Here is a 16766-nt window from a genome sequence, read left to right on the forward strand (position 1 = left end):
TCTCGCTCTCTCGCGCTCGTCTCGCTCTCTCGCGCTCGTCTCGCTCTCTCTCGTCGCTCGTCTCGTTCGTCTCGCTCGTCGCTCGCTCGTCTCTCTCTCTCTCCCCCTCATCCCGCTCCCTCCTCTCTCTTCTTGTCTGTCATCGAGGTTAGCTATAGATTTGTCAGGTAGGACCCAGGTATAGCTGACCTGCTGACCTGACAGGTGGATATTCTATATAGCCCCTTGAAATGCCTTCCAGTCTTGTTTCTGCAGTTCTGTAGCATTCGGGTATTAGAGCTATCACCTTCCTCGGAGGGGAATAGAAGGAGAATTTATTTTTCTTTATCTTCACTGTATAAACTTTTCCTAACTTTATGAACCAGTGGTTCCCCGCTTGCTTCCTAAACAACAAGCTACAAGCTGGGAATTCTCTATTTAACTATGCAGATTTGTGATTTACATTGCAAACAACAGCATGTTTTTTCAAACAACAGGAGAAAATAGCAGCTATGTTACATGTATATTAGTAAATAAAGCAGGCTGGACCAAGTAGCACTGCATAGCTCACGTGTACGCATCCACAGCTAAACTCTTTTAAACCCCCCTTCCAAAAAAAACCTCACCAAAACCCGATAACCAGTTTGGTTTTATCTACTGTCTCTGTTGGAAACAGCCGCAACTTCTGCTGTGCCAAACCATGCCCCGATGTTGCCTGGCAGAGTTGTGGCTGGCATGGGCCAACGCATGAGGCCAAGCACGAGAGCCATTAAGCAGTTGGCATGATTGTGAGACAGGGCTTGGACCCTTATCCCAGCTCTATTTAGTTTACCAGTCTAGGTGTAACCTCAGAAACTAGTGTGTGGTGTTCTGTTCCTTGAAGAAGAATTAACTTCATTAGATGCGTTCAGGGTAAGTGATTGACAGGTACTCATGCCTGTAATAGAAATGTCATCAGACCTCTTTCTTTCTCTTTTACTTTAACAGAGTTTAGGAGTGGAGACTTTACCATCTCCATCCCCCAAAGTGGCCAACAAGGAATTTAGCTTTACAGTTGGTTTTAAAGATTTAAACGGTAAGTAGCCAAATGGATTCTTTTGTACTTTTTGCACATATTTAAAATATCTCACAGCAACAAATGAGAAGCAAAACTCAAAACAGCCACCCTGATTTAAAAAAAAAATTGCTGTTTTGCTGGGGGAGGGGTGCATTTTTTTTGTCTCAGTTTTCACTCAATTCATTTGTCTCAAACTTCAAAAGGGCCTGATTTTCTTTAAAGGGACATTGCCAAGTCCTCTATGAAAGTCAGACCTGTTAGGATCTCTCAGGATAAAGAAAACCAAAACCAAGAAGTCTCCAAAATTATTTTCTAAAATGCAACCCGTTGTGTGTAAACATTTAACGTAATAAAAAGTTGACCTCAGCATGAGGTCAGAGCTGCATGACCGTTTTTTCCAATGGAAGTAGTGGCTTCAACTGCTTCCGCTTTACATTGCTCATTTTCATCCTGCTTTGCACTGTCACTTTTGCACATACAGCTGCTTGTTGAGGCTGTGAGATGAACAAGCTCAGCAAATTGATCTGAGTTTTAAAAAAAAAGCCACCTTTTTGTGCTTTTTTTCCCCCTTTTGCTTGGAAGCTGGTTGTTTGCATTTCTCTGAATTCATTTTAGCCTGTGTCTGTCTCAGAATCAGTTCACCATTCAGCTACCTGGTGCTTCTACCAGCAAAGTGGAATGAGATATGCAAAAAGAGGGGGTCATAAGCCAGCTTTCCCACTGAAAAGAAAAGCTCATGAAAATATACTGTTCACAAACAGGTAAACAAAGGAAAATAAGACAGTCCAGTGATGTATTCACTTAGCCTGAGGAATGATCTATCCTTTGTTGGGCTATTTCTAAATTTTTGAATATCCAGTTCGGGAAAGGGCTCTCCATCTCTTTCCTAAATCCTGCTTGGAGGTTCCCCAATTTGTGATTCTTTTCTTGAATTAGACCTTCAAAAAGATTAATTTGGGGATTTGAGTATGACCAGATTAATGGCTATTTGCAAAACACGTCTGTTTTTTTGAATTCATTTAAAATTTTTTCTTTCCTTATGTCTTAAAGTAACCACATCTCCTACAGTTTAATCTTCACTGAACTGGAAACATATGGTTTTGCATTGCATTCACTCCAATATGTTTGGTGGTTTTCTTTACAGAATCCCTAAGTGCCCTAGAGGACAAAGACTTAGATGCTTTAATGGCTGATCTTGTAGCAGACATAAATGAAGCTGAACAGAGAACTTTACAAGCACAGAAGACTACTTCTGGCAATCAGCAAAGTACGATCACTCAGCCTTCAACAGGCTTGGATACTGCCACTTCTTGTATATCAAGCACCTATGTTACCATTACGGGACGGTTTGGGGATGACTTGCCCCCTCCACCTCCAGACCCTAATTTAGAGCTTCCACCACCACCACCACCACCACCTCCTTCTGAGCCACTCACTCAGGTAAGCCTTGGATGGAACGTTCTTCTAAGCATTCAATAGTTCCTATAATTTCATAAGTGGTATTTGGCTTAACAACAGTGGACATCCTTGTGTGAACATCTTGGGGGAGTTTGGCAGTGATGAAACAGTCATGTATTGCTGAGTGAGAGTTGTCTATTATTGTGGGCTCAGCTATAAGAGTTATTGCTCATTCCTTTCTAACTGACATGTTGATAGCACAAGATGGGCATAAATCCTTGCAAAATATTTACTACGATGGAAAACTTTTTTAAGAATCATTGATCAGTTAATACTTTCTCACAGAGAGCTTGGCTTTGGCATCAGTGCAAAGCACGGCCAAAGATCCCACTGTTCTGTGTAGACATCACTTGGTTCATTGCCGTCTACTGCTAGTCTATTGCTATTGGTGAGCAGGTTCAAGAACTATTTACCAGATCTACCTCTGGCCTAAATGATTTCTTGCAATAGGAAAAGTTGTTCAATTATGCAAAACTTAGTGTTTGCTAGAACACTGGGTGCAAGGCTGAGTACAAAAAGTACCTCTCTTCTAATCCCAACGCTAAAGTCACTGTGCTCTTCTTGGTCTTGCCATTGAAGGAAGGTAATGAAGACCATCTGCAATATGGGACACTCTTTATTTAGGAGATGCCAAAGTTATCAGTAGCTACAGTTTGTAAATTTTCATGTACAGGTAAGCCAATTGTTTATCAGAGTTGTCACAACCTCCTCCACATTTTTCTCTTGCAAATCTGTTTTAACTACCAAAATCAAGCATGTTATTTCTTGTAGAATCATCTAAGATTCATTTCTTCAGCATGAGGTTGTGGAGAGGGAGATAACACAAGAATTCTGCCCTGTCACAGTCCTGTGGGGAGAATGTGTGCATTAAAAGAATGATGCAGCACAAAAAACATGAATTTGAAATGAAAAATCTAGAAGCGTCTCTTTCGGATGTTTTTTTCTTATGCAGAGTAACTGTGATGGAGAGGCGTCATTTACATTTAGGGAATGGAAAGATTAGAAGGTGAAAAAGTGCTCTATTGGCTCATCTTGAACTGTRCTGGTCAGTTCTGCTTAAAATCCTGAGCAATTCATTGCAATTTAAAAGTCCACATAAACTGAATATGAATAACCTCAACATCATTGCTACCTCTGTGTTTAGCCTCATACAGCAGACATTTAGCAAAAAGAAATTCAGTAGGAAGAGGACCTTTCTGATTATACTAAAAGGCAACTCACTGGATAAAGCTTCATTTGGGATATGAAAGCTTTCAGTGCTCTGTTTGAAGAGTGAAGGTTGTAAACATGAGGGAGGAACTTTGCCTTTTCTCTGTATCTCAAAGATAACAATTAGGTTCCTATCTTAAAGGAATATCAATATTTGTAAGAACAGCAGCTAGACCACTTCGGAAATGAAATCTTTTGTTTAACTGGTATAACTGATACAGAAGAGGCGCTGTCAAGAAAAGTTCTGTTCCATGGCCTGCAAGCATGTTCCTGTATTGATTTGGGAAGGTGACCTTTAAGGAAATATCAAGTTTCTAAATAGTCTGCTTTGGAAGTTGAGGAAGTATGGGCTGGAAGAGTGGCCTGTTAGATGGGCTGAAGATTCACCAAACTGCCAGCCTCCAGGGATAGTGATCAATGGCTCAGTGTCTGGCTGGTGGTTGGTAGTAAGTGGGATCGATACTGGGGCTCATATTTAACATTTCCATCAGTGATCTGAATGATGACAGAAAGATCATCTGCAGATGTCCTGAGGATGCTTTTTAAGGAACTGGCTCACATGATGAATGGCTGAGTTTCAGTGCAGAAGCACCTTGAGACACGAGGACTGGGCCAGCAAAATCCTCAGAAACTCAGCAAGGTGCAAAGTCCTGCACCCAGGGTGGGAAAAAAAMCCATGAATTAGCCAGTTGCCTCCTGGACTGTACAGAGTAGCAGCTGTGCTGAAATGGAGCTGGGGTTCTGGTGGATGCCACATTAAATGTGAGCCAACAGTGCAAGGTCATCTGGGCAGGGTAAACTGGGCTATGTTAGGAGGAGCTTGGCCAACAAATTGAGGGGAGCGATTATTCCTCTCTGCTTRGCACTGGTGAGGCCATACCTGGAATACTGCATCAGTTTTGGCAGTGGAGATACTGGAGAGTGTCCAGCAGAGAGCTAAGGAGTTGGAAAGGGGCCTGGAGCACACAGCCAACGAAGAAAGGCTGAGGGAGCGGAGCTTGTTTGTTTTGACAGGGGAGGCTAAGGGGGATCTAATGACAACCTAGAAATACTTAAGAGTAACCACAGAGCTGATGGAGCCAAACTCTTCTTGGTAGTGGTAGATGACAACACGGGGCAACAGCTGTATGTTGTTGTTTTATAGCTTCAGACAGGACACTAGGAAAACCTTTTTTACTTTGGTGGGTGGTGCAGCACTGGAACAGATAAGCCAGAGAGGTCACATATTCTCTGTCTTTGGAGGTTTTCCAGGCTTGGCCAGGCAAAGTGTTGGTGGTAGTCCTGCTTTGGTCAGGGAGTTGGACTACAGACCTCCAGAGCTCCCTTCCAACCAACACATCTATGATTCTGTGAGCTGAAGCCCACTGCAATCAACAGTGCTGAACAGTCCTTTTCATTGAGTCTTGTACTTTCATAGTTTCAGGCCTCAGGTAGCTCTCCTGTGGCTAATTCTCTGTTAACTGGCATTGTGCAGTACCTGAGGGTCAAACAAGATTTCTGAGCGAAGAGAGGATATACTTACTAAACACAGCTGGAATTCTATATGGAATAACGTATCTGGAAACCACCTCTGCCTCCCTCAATTAAAGTGTTCCTAGTGCTGAGTTAAATCTCTGGTAGTRTCTTCTGGTCTCTTCCCAGAAACTAGCACTGTAGGAAATGGATACAGGGAGAGGACAGAGAAGGATGAGAAGAGGAGGCAGGGGCATTCCCAAGGAACCTGTCTGCTGAAACTGATTTCCTCAATAAGTTCTGCTTTCTCCCACAGCCCTCACCTCATTCTCTGATACTGGTGATATTCAAATATTGATGGCCTCCCCATTGTATGGCATACACAAAGTTGCCTATACAGTTATTATATAAGTTGCAATGTTGAATAACAGGTAATAACCATTTAAAATGAAATACAGAAAGAACTAATTTCAAATTAGTATTTACTCTCTTGGTTAGTGAGTATTTGCTTTGTCATGACACTCCTGCTCAGAAGAATGAAGTGCAGCTGTAAATGGAATATTTTTTGTTTTGTCAAAATCCACATTCCTGTTAGCCAGGTTTCTTGATAGGTARTTTTTGAGCAAATCATGGCTGACATTTTGTTTAACACTTGTGGCTGTCTGTAGTCAAATAAACATAGTGTTAATTATTTCATTTACACCTGTAATACCAAAACTCTCTTCCTTAACCTTTAAATGTTCCGAAATTAAAAATAAGAAGCATTTCTTTTAAAGTAGTCTAATAAGTTTCCATCAACTCTGTCATTTCTTTTTAAAACTGTCCTTAAGCTAAATATGTCCTGTACATTTTCTGTGGCATTATCTAGATAAGATTTATGTGTGTCTATATGAAGATCCAGAAAATGTGGTGATGAAGTTGCAGTGGGAAAACAAATCTTTTAGCCTGTCAAAAGCATTTGTTTAACAGTGCTAATATTTTTCACCTGATGGTTTATTTACTTTGTACCAGTTTCTTTTTCTATATTGAGAAAGGCAAAGGTTATGAAAGCAGGAAAGCTGTCAGGTGAGAAATCTTTTGCATGGATTTGTAAAATGTGTGAACTCTGTTCAACACAGGTCACGTGCAGGTGAAGTCTGAGCTCCACCTGCCTGGGCTTTTCAGCAGAAAGCCTGCCTGCACCACACCCAACCACTTTGGTAAAGTTGGGCAGGGTCCAACCTTTGGTAAAGAAATTTTTCCTGCCTCTTGCAGAGAAATGTTTTGAAATGGTAAGAAGAGCCTGCTCTCAGAGGCTGTATGCTCTTCTTCTGTAGAACATTCAGCCTTACTGTGGAAGACTTACAGGCTGTTCAATTGCAGATGCTATTTTTGGGTGCTCAGAGTTAATCATCTGTGAGCTGCAGTGCTGCTGCAATGCAAATTTCTTTGCCTTGTGGAGAAAAAAAGACATTTGTGAACCGATTGTCTGACATTCTTAGTGGAGAATCTGACAACAGCAATCACAGTTGAAGCCATCTTTTTGAGGCTGCACACCTCACCTTGTATTTCTGACCTCCTACGGGATGCTAGTATCCAAGGGAAGCTGTGACAAAATGGAAAGATGTTTAGTGCTGTAAGAAGGATGTCTGTCAGGAGTAGTTTAGTCATGACTGAACCTGCCTCTGGGCAGGGGCTGAACAAGATAACCTTATTAAATCTTTTTTTGCTATGATTCTGTGATATATCTATAAGGCATCTGTAAGAAGGAAGTGGTGGCAATGCTCAGTTAGGCCTAGATGTTTCTTGCACTTGCATCTCCCATGAGCTACAGCCATCCTGGTCCTGGCCTTCTCATAGTCCCAGGGTAAATAAAATGGTGACTTTAGGAGAGAAAATGGAGGATGAAAGTAACACAGAAAAATTTTGTGTAGAAGCAGGACAGGAACTGCCTCCTGCAGTTACTGATTGGAAGCTGGATGTGCCTGTGAGTACCACAGCACAAAATCCCACCCCTGTAAAGAGAAGGGGAGTGTGGAACTGGAAAAGATCAACAGGGACAGTACAAATCAGTGAAGAGAGAGAAAGCAAACTAAAGGCAGCCTTCATTAGGAGGAGCAGGGATTTAATGCTGGAAAGAAACAGAACCCACTAGTATCATTAACAGTCCAGGGTAGCACCAGAAACTGCAGTTACTTGCTGTCCAAAATGTACTTTTCCAACTCTGCAGGTCACCTGGGGTGACTATTGGAAGATAGATGGCAAAAAGAAATGGTCACAATCTTTATACCGGTCACAAAGGYGGCACTAGGCACTGGCATCTGGTACACATACCTAAAACTCTCTGAAGGTCCAGATTACTCTTAGATCACAAACCTCATTGATATTAAGCAAGGGGCATGATATTGATGCAGCCACTTTGTAAACAAAGAGCCTGGTCATACTGAAATCGATAGGAGTCTCACAGTGGCTGCATTAATGTGAGTGGGTCCGTTACCAGAATGGAAGATCATGACTTCACCTAGCTGAAGGGGCCACTCCTCTCCGGAAGTATACATGCAGTAAGAGCTTGTGTGTAGCAAGTAAAGGAATTCAAGTCAATGAACTTATTTAACAGAAAGTCTCAAATTGAGTGGCATTATTGCAAATCAAGTTTTCAGTAAGAGCCTAAAAGCTCTAGTTCTCTAAATCCTATTGAGAGAGGGTGAGTTTTCTTTAAAGCAGCTGCATCCACAGTGCTGTTTCATTTAGGTTAGATCTTCCCGCATCTTTTCTTATGTATCAGCTGTGACCCATATGGAAACACAGAAAAGCCCAGTTTTCAAGCATTCCTGCAGCATATGAAGAACTGATTATGGAAGAGCTGTATGACTGGGCAACAAAAGGAAACACTGGACTTCTAAATCAAACCTTTAGGTTGGAGGGCATTAACTCAGGGAAAGCCAGGGATTCCCTGTAACAATGAAATTTCCCATGACAAGCCCAATGTTCTGGATATAAATAACAAGAAACAACTCTTTTCTAGTAAACATAAAACTGCTGGCCTTATTTAATAAAAAGTATAATGAACATCTTGTGTCTTTTCAGGAAGARCAAGAGGCACAGGCTAAAGCTGACAAGATTAAACTTGCATTGGAGAAACTGAAAGAAGCCAAAGTTAAAAAGGTGGGACTTAAAATAGTGAAATGCTACCATAATAGCTTCTGACTGAGTCTCTGTTGTCATTATTCTCAATACTAAAGTTCTTACTAAGATCATTAGGCTTTTTCGTATTTTGCCTTTAACTTGAAACATCAAAAGATATCCTATGGAGCTGTCTTGTCATCTGCGACTACAGAAGTCTGACTGTACAGAAGTCTCCCAGAGAATACTACCTTAGTTCTAAGAGGGCTTTAATTGTAAGAGAACTTGGAAGGCTCTACCTGTTTTTTTCCAGTGTTGAGGCAAAGCCCACAGTACTGATATATTGCTTTAGAGGATGTGAATGTACCTAAAAATGTTGCTTACTTTGCACTATGCTGATTCCAAAGGTATTAAACTTCATTTTTGCAGTGGATGTGGATACAGCTAACCCTAATTAAATAAATGGAAATGTTATTGCTAAATTCTTTCATGGCAGTGCAGCAGTCTACAAAGATACTAGAGCTGGCTTTAGACCAACAAATTATGAAAATAGAAGCTTCCAGCCAGTGTCTGCACTGCTGCAGTGTGTTACGTAAATATGCCCTGTCATCATAAGCAAATTTTCAAATCTCTACCCATCACTGTAATGCGTGGCATAGGGATACCCTAGGACTCCAGCTGAACTCAACAGCAGCTGCAGATGTTCAGTAATTCTGAAAAATGAGTGCGAAGGAAAAACAGTTGTGACATTTCAGTTGTGCTCAAATAGGAGATGGAAAGTGCCCGAGATGCAGGGCTTCCAAGAAGGATTCAAAGCTTCCAATAAATTTGAGGATGTCCAGACTTGAGATGGCTCCCATAGAACACCTTCCACCCATGCACACATACTACTGCTGAGGGAACATGTTGGGAAGATTTCCCCAAGGTTATCTTTGGAATGAGCTCTCATAAACTTACAACTGTCCATTGGCCACCTTTCCTTCCTTGCAATGTTAACAATTATCCTTTGGGTGGAAACACATTTATTTTGAAGACTTTTCAGGTTTTTTTGCATACTAAATATTTGAAACCAACAAGTAGAAGTAAGACTGAGTCTTTGTGGCTAAGTGACATCTATRATGAAATTACTATGTCATTCTTGAATTTCAGGAAAATTTAAAGACAAAATAACTTCAAAGAAAGTTGTTCTTCTCAGTTTTACAAAAGGATGGAAGCTGCCTGCGTGTTTCTGAGCAGTCAAAACACTCTAACTGAACAAAAATCTCGTTTTTTCCCCAGACATGTTTTAGATTATACATGTACAACATTTCTTCTTCTCTATAATATGTGCTACAGCTGAGCTGCTTATTTTAGAGAGGAATGTATTCAAGGGTTGGAATCAGAGCAAGTACACTGGTTTTGTTTTATTTGCTTTTCCTTTTCAGAGGCAGTGTAGTTTTTCTCTTGAGGATCCTCACTTTCTGCTTCTACCTCAGCTTTAACAGAGGTTCTCTCTGTTGCACCTAAGCCTCTTATACAACTGTTTTAAAATAAGGGGATATTTAAATAAGATGACATGAAGAAGCCCTCCCAATTCACCAGTTTAGTTTCATGCTCTGTGTATAGCTCCTGTAGACGATTGTTCTTCTGTTTTCAGTACAAGTGGAGGAATTTAAATACCTCAATTTTTTCCTCATTTAAAACTAAATTATGCCTTTCTGCATTTCTATCCTTGTTTAAGGACGGACTGTCCTATTGTACTTGGTTACCCTATCAAGCATTTTCATTAATTGTATATCTAGTAGATTTAGAGAAGAGATGAACTTCTACTTTCTCTCCATTGCAATTTCACCTTTCCTGAAGTTCTGCACAGGACAAAGTTCAATTTCCTTTTTCAAGAAAAGATCTTTATTTTGGTGGCAGCATAATGTGAAAGCTTCCAAGCTGTAATATTCCCTCAGCTCACTGTGGGACAGGGTGCCTTTGAAACAGTAATAACCTTCTGCCTTAATCTTTCTTATCTGTGTTAGCAGATTCAGCCTAGCCTTTTACTTGCTTCTGAAATTAACTGACTCTTCTGTGACTCTTTCCTCAGCTGGTTGTCAAGGTGCACATGTACGATAACAGCACCAAGTCACTGATGGTGGATGAGCGTCAGGTGACCCGGGATGTTTTAGACAATCTCTTTGAGAAAACCCATTGCGACTGCAACGTGGACTGGTGTCTGTACGAAATGTACCCAGAGCTGCAAATTGGTAAGTGGCGTAGTGACAGGGTCCTTTCAGAACATATAGCAGACAGATGCCGTGCATCCTATGGTATGGGTAATCTTGAAAAGTTAATTACTAACACTTCTCCTGCCCTTGTATCCGTTTGTGTTTGTGGCTTTGCTGTTGAAAGACTTTATCTGAACGAGGGGGATGTGAATATCACCTGATGTCAAAGCAATGTTGGTGTTAAACATCCAGGGGGGGAGCTGCGGGTTGCTGCAGGAATGCGCTCGGGCCATTCTCGCCACGGGACGGAGCCCTCCAGCCCTCAGTGCTGCTGCCTGCAGAAGGCTCCCTGCTTGCCGCTCTTCCCATTATTCAATTTTACACAGCACAGAGGGACTACATGGACTCTGCTCTGTCTGTCAAAACCCTGACGGACCCAAGCACACGAGTACTCAACTCTGCTCTTTGAAGAGCGAGTGCAGCGCTGAGGTGCTGTCAGCAGGCTTTTATGTACTGGCCCAACAAACGTAATTAAACAAGACCCTCTGAGAAGCATTTCAGCCACTTCTAATGCRTTTCACTTGCTACAGTCATTCTCTTAATTGCAGTTGTGACCAGGATATTTATCTTCGACAGGGCTGCAGCTCTGCTTGTGGTACCTTATGACTTAGGAAGTAACTAATGTGGCCTCCAGATCCYTAGGAAGCAGCTGTGCAAAACCTGCGCATTGTTTGGTGCACCATGATGAGTTTTGTTTCAAAAAGGCTTTGAGGCCTAATTAAGAAAGGAACATTCTCTCATTGCAAGTTATTTCAGAATCTTTTTATTGGCGAGGCTGAAAATACATTCACATCAAAAGGAAAAGGAAAATTGCTGCAACTTTCTTCCGGGGTAGCATTTGACCTAGAGAAATTGGAAATTATGTTTGACCCAAAGAAACCGGAAATTGTCAAACAATCTTTTGCATTCTCAGTTTACAGACTCCCAGAAGAGATGTAAAAACGCACAAAGTTAAACATCAGTATCACACTCTAAAAGAGTCCCAGGAATAATGAACCTACTACACTAAACCAAAGAAATGTAAAAACAGTTTGGAAAACGCATGAACAAGAAGATATTCATCTGCTTGTAAGAATGGCAGAGACAGTAACTGCCAATGAGTTCTTTCTACTCCATTAAGATGATATATGAAGCAGTATTGCCAGGTTCTTTTGTACATGCTAATCTTTACTAAGATTGGAAATGTCAGTAGTCCCTGGAAATTTCATGAATCTCACTTTGAATAATTTTTGAGTGTTTTCATATCTCAGAAAGTTGCTCCTTCTGGTCTGGCGTGACTTAGACAAACATTTCTGAGTGTTAGGATTACAGCATGCAAACAGATTTTTTTCTGAATGCCTGTAACCATTGAACAAAAATTTACTTGTGTTTCTTCATAATCTGGATAGAAATTTTGAATTCCCTGTCATACAACTAAAACTGAAGGGTATCAGAAAGATCATATGATACAAACATTGAGATTAATGTTTAGACTTTTTTTAAAAAGTAACAATTTTTAAAAAGTAAAAAAAAGAAGTGTTTCTTTAATCTCAGCTAATGTTGGGTACTTTGCACTGTACTAATATAGTAAAGAATTACTCTCATACTGAATAAAACCTATTTTAAAAGGCAGGATAGAAGAAGCATAGAAAAGGAAATAAATCAGCAGTTAGTCCAGGAAGAAAGAAAAWATCTCCTGATGCAGATGCCTGTCACCCGGTCCAGATGAGCTGGGAATGGAGCCCTTTTGTTTGCAGAAGATTTCAATTTGGATGGAGTGGTGCATACTTTCTTCTGCTTCCAGTAGGCAGCAAAACACAGTTCATTTTGTTCAGAATTATAACAATGTAGCTATTCTTTATTCCTCTTAGTATACTTCTTGGCAGTTCTAGATAGCTCTATTACTATCAGCATGCTTAGTAGACAGGCTTTCCTAGTCTTTCCCTTTCTACCTGGTTTCCATGCTAGAATTTAAGAGAAGAAAATTACATTCACTGTAAGAAGCAAATCCAAGAAGCAAATATTCCAGGCTAGTGACCTGATATTCCAGAAGGTCCAAGCTAGCTTTATGTCAGAAGAGCCGTGACAGAATATCTCCTGTATACTGATATTCTGAGAGACAATTGTTTCAAACAAAATAAACTACACTTTTAGATTAATTGCATGTTAAAAAATATCATGAATGCTTTCAGTAGTGGGATAGTGATATAACACTGGGTGGTACATACCAACATATATTTTCTTATGGAGAGTAAACTATCAGCTATAAAAAAGACCCACCTAGTGATGGTAAGATCATACCTTTTATACAATAAAAGCCTGGGACTGGAAATCAGACAAAAATGATGTGGCAGAAATTAGTCCTAACTAAAGAGCACAAGAGGAGAGAATAAAATTTTGCCTCTCTCCCCACTTACTCCCACGTTTGCCTTTCTTTGATCCATGGTTTGGCATTGACATGTAGGACAATGTGTGCACTAGATATATTCTATAGCACCTAAAAGTTTGCAAAGTAGAATTTTCCTCCTGTAAAATCTTTCTCCATCTAAAGCAAAAGAGATTAAGGGATATTGCTGAAATGAAGCTTTTACCTAGTTTTTGTATATTTCCAGTGCGTTATCTGAATTTCCTAAAGTTTTTAAGGGTAATTGTTTGCCAGTCGCTCTGTCCTCAGAATCCCAGATCTTGTTTGACTGCTTAACTCTGCACTGTGATGGAATTAAGTTAACGATTTGGATGCTAAGAGTGAATTTATTGCTTCAAAGTTAATGTAAATTAAGTCATTGTATTCTTTCTGTCCCCCAGTGTAATTACTGTAGATGAGTAGGTTTGCTCTTACAGCTTGAGAATTATTTTATCATTATACTGGAATATAAGATACTCTTTACCCTTCAAGTCATTACTTGGGCTTTATGTCGTGCTTTGTATTTCCAGTTTATTGAAGAAATACCAACTGCTAAAAGAAAAGTATTATTAACACAAAAGTATTAGCAAGACAACAAAGCTTGTGTTATTAAGAAACTACAATGTACGTATGAACTGGCCTTGAAGTTAGTCTGTAGCTTATGAAAGTCGGCAGTTGTTTAATTCCCAAAAGTTAGTTTTGATGGGTCACACTGAACTCTTGTCAAAAATAACAAGCAGTATTATAGAAAGCCCACAAAATATGTGCTGCATTATATTCTCTTACGCTAAGCCAATCTAGGCTGTTGAAAAATGTGGTCAGCAGAGAAAACTGAAAGGGGAGTACAGCTGTTCATAGGAAACTGCCAAAATCGTACTGAAAATTAGAGCTGGGTGATTTTATTTATTTATTTTTCCTCCAAGATACTGAATTTGTAGAAAAATGCTGTTTGGGTCCTTCCAAAATTACTTGTGAAATCATGTTGACATCCTTTTTCTTCCAAAGGGGATTTATGTGACTGTTAAATTACTTCATAAAAGCAAAACTCCAGAAGGAGAGGTCAGGAGTTCCCTAATGTCAGCATAACCTGTTGGCTTTCCTGGGTGGAGGATTTGGTTTCCAATCAGCAAAATAAGGGATAGAATCGACACTAGGTCTCCCACATCTCTGGTGAGGTTTTTAACTGCTGATATGCTGAGTGAAAGAGTAGATCTTCACATCAGTTTATCAGTTTGTCTTCCTCTTCCCTTAGTTTTGGTCTTTCTGGTTTTAAATGCAGTTGCCTGAAACAAAAGATTTTATTCTGAGTGCATAGCATTCTTCCTGCTGACAAAAAGTAAATTTTCTTTTGTTTCAATAAGTAAAAAAAATTAATAAAATTAATTTTCAGAATATTTTTCCAATTTGGTAGCCAAAGTGAAAATCTATCCCCCAGCCCTGCTGCAAACCCATAGAAGCAAAAAAAAAAAAAAAAAAAAAAACACCAACCAAACAAACAAAAAAACCATTGAGAGACATGGGTGTCACCATCCACTCCTGGTGGGACACAGTTGCCATGCTTTACAGTCTCTGGGCAGCAGCACAGAAATGCAGGAGGACTCCAAGAGGATGCCCGTGCTACGTAAGGCATGTTCTGTGGTGGATTTGCCTTTCCACCGGACACTGTTTTCATGTGCTTTTGCTCYCTTCTGTGTGGTGGAAAAGAGGGCTGGGCTCTCCAGTTTTGAATGAACATCAGCTAATGATTTCATTCTGACACAGGAATTTCCATCTGCAGCCTTGGGAGAGGGGAGAGAGAGTTTGAGTGTCTTACATTACCTTTTTTGTCTTTCCAGAAAGGTTTTTTGAAGACCATGAAAATGTTGTTGAAGTACTGTCAGACTGGACTCGAGATACTGAGAATAAAATTCTATTTTTGGAAAAAAGTGAAAAATATGCTTTATTTAAAAATCCCCAGGTAAGGTAACAAGATATTTGGAAAACAGTCTGCAATGATGTTATTTAGTCCATATGTTGTGTATTACACTACTGATTTGCTCTGTCAGTTCTAAATTAGAGAAAGCAAAACGTGTACTTTCAGCAAAAAAAAAAAAAAAGAAAAATTTGAAGGATATGAAAATTAGTTCTTTCTGTTCCTTTTTTTTAATACTTTAAAGCCATATCTGCAGTGGTAAAAAATGAGGCATGTAGTTCTCCACTGGTACAAGCTTTTGCTTAGGCACAGCTCTCAGAATTGGAGTGAGATGGGACAGTTGTATATACTATACAGTACAGTACTATAGTTTCCATCACCATTTCCACTGATGAGCATCAGCATTTCCTTGAAGGTCTAATTTTTGCCAGTTGTACTTGAAGCTACATAAAAAGAATGCTGGGTACTAAAGAGAGTGTTTACCTGGAAGATTGGGAAGAAGACTGGGTGAACAGTAAACTGTGCACATTAACTCTATAAAATGAGGATCTGCACACTGACTGCACCAAATTATATAGCATAGATATATATATACAAATCATCTCTTCCTTGTGATGTGCAGTGGAAACCATGTTTACAGAGACTTTGGTACATACAGGTGCTGGATTCTCTGTTGCTGAACTTTTTTTTTTTGCCTTGTCAGGTGTCTATTAACTTACTGAGCATCTGGTTTGATCCTGAGAGCAGCAAGATAAAAATAAGCAATCCTCCACTGCAGAAAAAAATGAGCTAAATATATAATTTGGCAGCAAAGCTCACTCAGCTGCTCAACTGGGAAGTTTTTTTTTAAATTGAGCCAGTGTTTCAAATAAAACCTGCAGAGAGGAAGTTTCCTTCATTCACATAACAAGTAACCACAGAAAGGGAAAGAAAACTTAACCTTGCAGTGTACATGGATTAATGTTGACTTTTTTAACATTAAACAGCAAAAGGCAGGTTTGGAAGTAAAACATATGTGATAACTCAGGATGTCATACTTTCTAGGGCACATTAAACATATGTAGCAGCCGAGGTTAGGCTGTATGTTTGACTTGTACACCAGTAATGTCATTTGCTGTGGCTCGGGGCAAGGTCAGGAAGCACCTCGCAGAGAGCAGATCTTTGGTGAAGATGCTAGATGTTTTGATTGCAACGACCATTAGAAATAAACATGACCCGAAACAAAACTCAAATAAGATCCTAACTCTGTCCTGCTGCTCAGGTCATACTGAGCTTGCTCTGGACATGTCTGCAGTCCTTGAGCTTCAGCACTTCTGTGATAAGCCCTAAAATGAACAGCCTAGGGAAACTGCATCAGTTGTGACTATCATACTGTTGAAATATTTTGGCAGTAATAAAGTCTAACCACCTGTCAGCCTCAGTAAATTCAAACACTGTGAGGCATACAGAATAGTACAGTCATACAAGCACTTTTTCCTTTTGGCGGAAAATAATCAGTATTGTGCAGACAGAGCTCATGCTGGATTACAAAACATGGTAAAAGAGAATATATGATCTGCAGTGAGTCCCTGAAAAGGTAAACCAAGTCCAATGCTGAGTGGGTGGGTGGGAGAGCTTGTGATTACATAGCTAACTGCTTATGGAAATTGTCATGCAACCAATGGGAAACTGAAATCCAGTGCTCTGGTACTGTATTGTCAGTACCTTTGGCCTCCTCCTAGCTCAGATTATGTCGATGTTGCTTCATGAACTCATTCTGGGAGTACAGAAATTACAGCGTGCTTTTTTTGACGCAGCCAATTGTAATGCAGCAGCACTGGCGTTACTCATGTTCTTATTTAGTGCTTGTTCTGTCAGAGGTTTTCTGCGGAGATGGAAGTCTCAGTTTTGTAACTTGTGATTTTTTTTCTAGAAGAAAGAGTCGGGCAGGTTCCAAGGGTGGTCAGGCACCCACAATTT

At 40.1% G+C, this 16766-nt stretch overlaps 1 protein-coding gene across 3 annotated transcripts in view; it reads left to right on the forward strand.

Annotated features, from left to right (window-relative positions):
• APBB1IP (amyloid beta precursor protein binding family B member 1 interacting protein) overlaps nucleotides 1–16766 on the forward strand; it is a 55716-nt gene that overhangs the window by 5502 nt on the left and 33448 nt on the right. For 2 of the 3 annotated variants that reach the window (XM_026065744.1, XM_026065743.1), the window contains exons 3-7: nucleotides 967–1054; nucleotides 2181–2476; nucleotides 8222–8299; nucleotides 10332–10491; nucleotides 14731–14852. In XM_026065744.1, the coding sequence (XP_025921529.1) occupies nucleotides 967–1054; nucleotides 2181–2476; nucleotides 8222–8299; nucleotides 10332–10491; nucleotides 14731–14852 (744 nt within the window). Of the gene's footprint in view, nucleotides 1–966; nucleotides 1055–1667; nucleotides 1798–2180; nucleotides 2477–8221; nucleotides 8300–10331; nucleotides 10492–14730; nucleotides 14853–16766 lie in introns of those variants that run through there. The other variant, XM_026065745.1, reaches the window with a different exon arrangement.

Source organism: Apteryx rowi, unplaced genomic scaffold (genome assembly GCF_003343035.1).
Source record: "Apteryx rowi isolate R43461 unplaced genomic scaffold, aptRow1 scaffold_231, whole genome shotgun sequence".
NCBI lineage: Eukaryota > Metazoa > Chordata > Aves > Apterygiformes > Apterygidae > Apteryx > Apteryx rowi.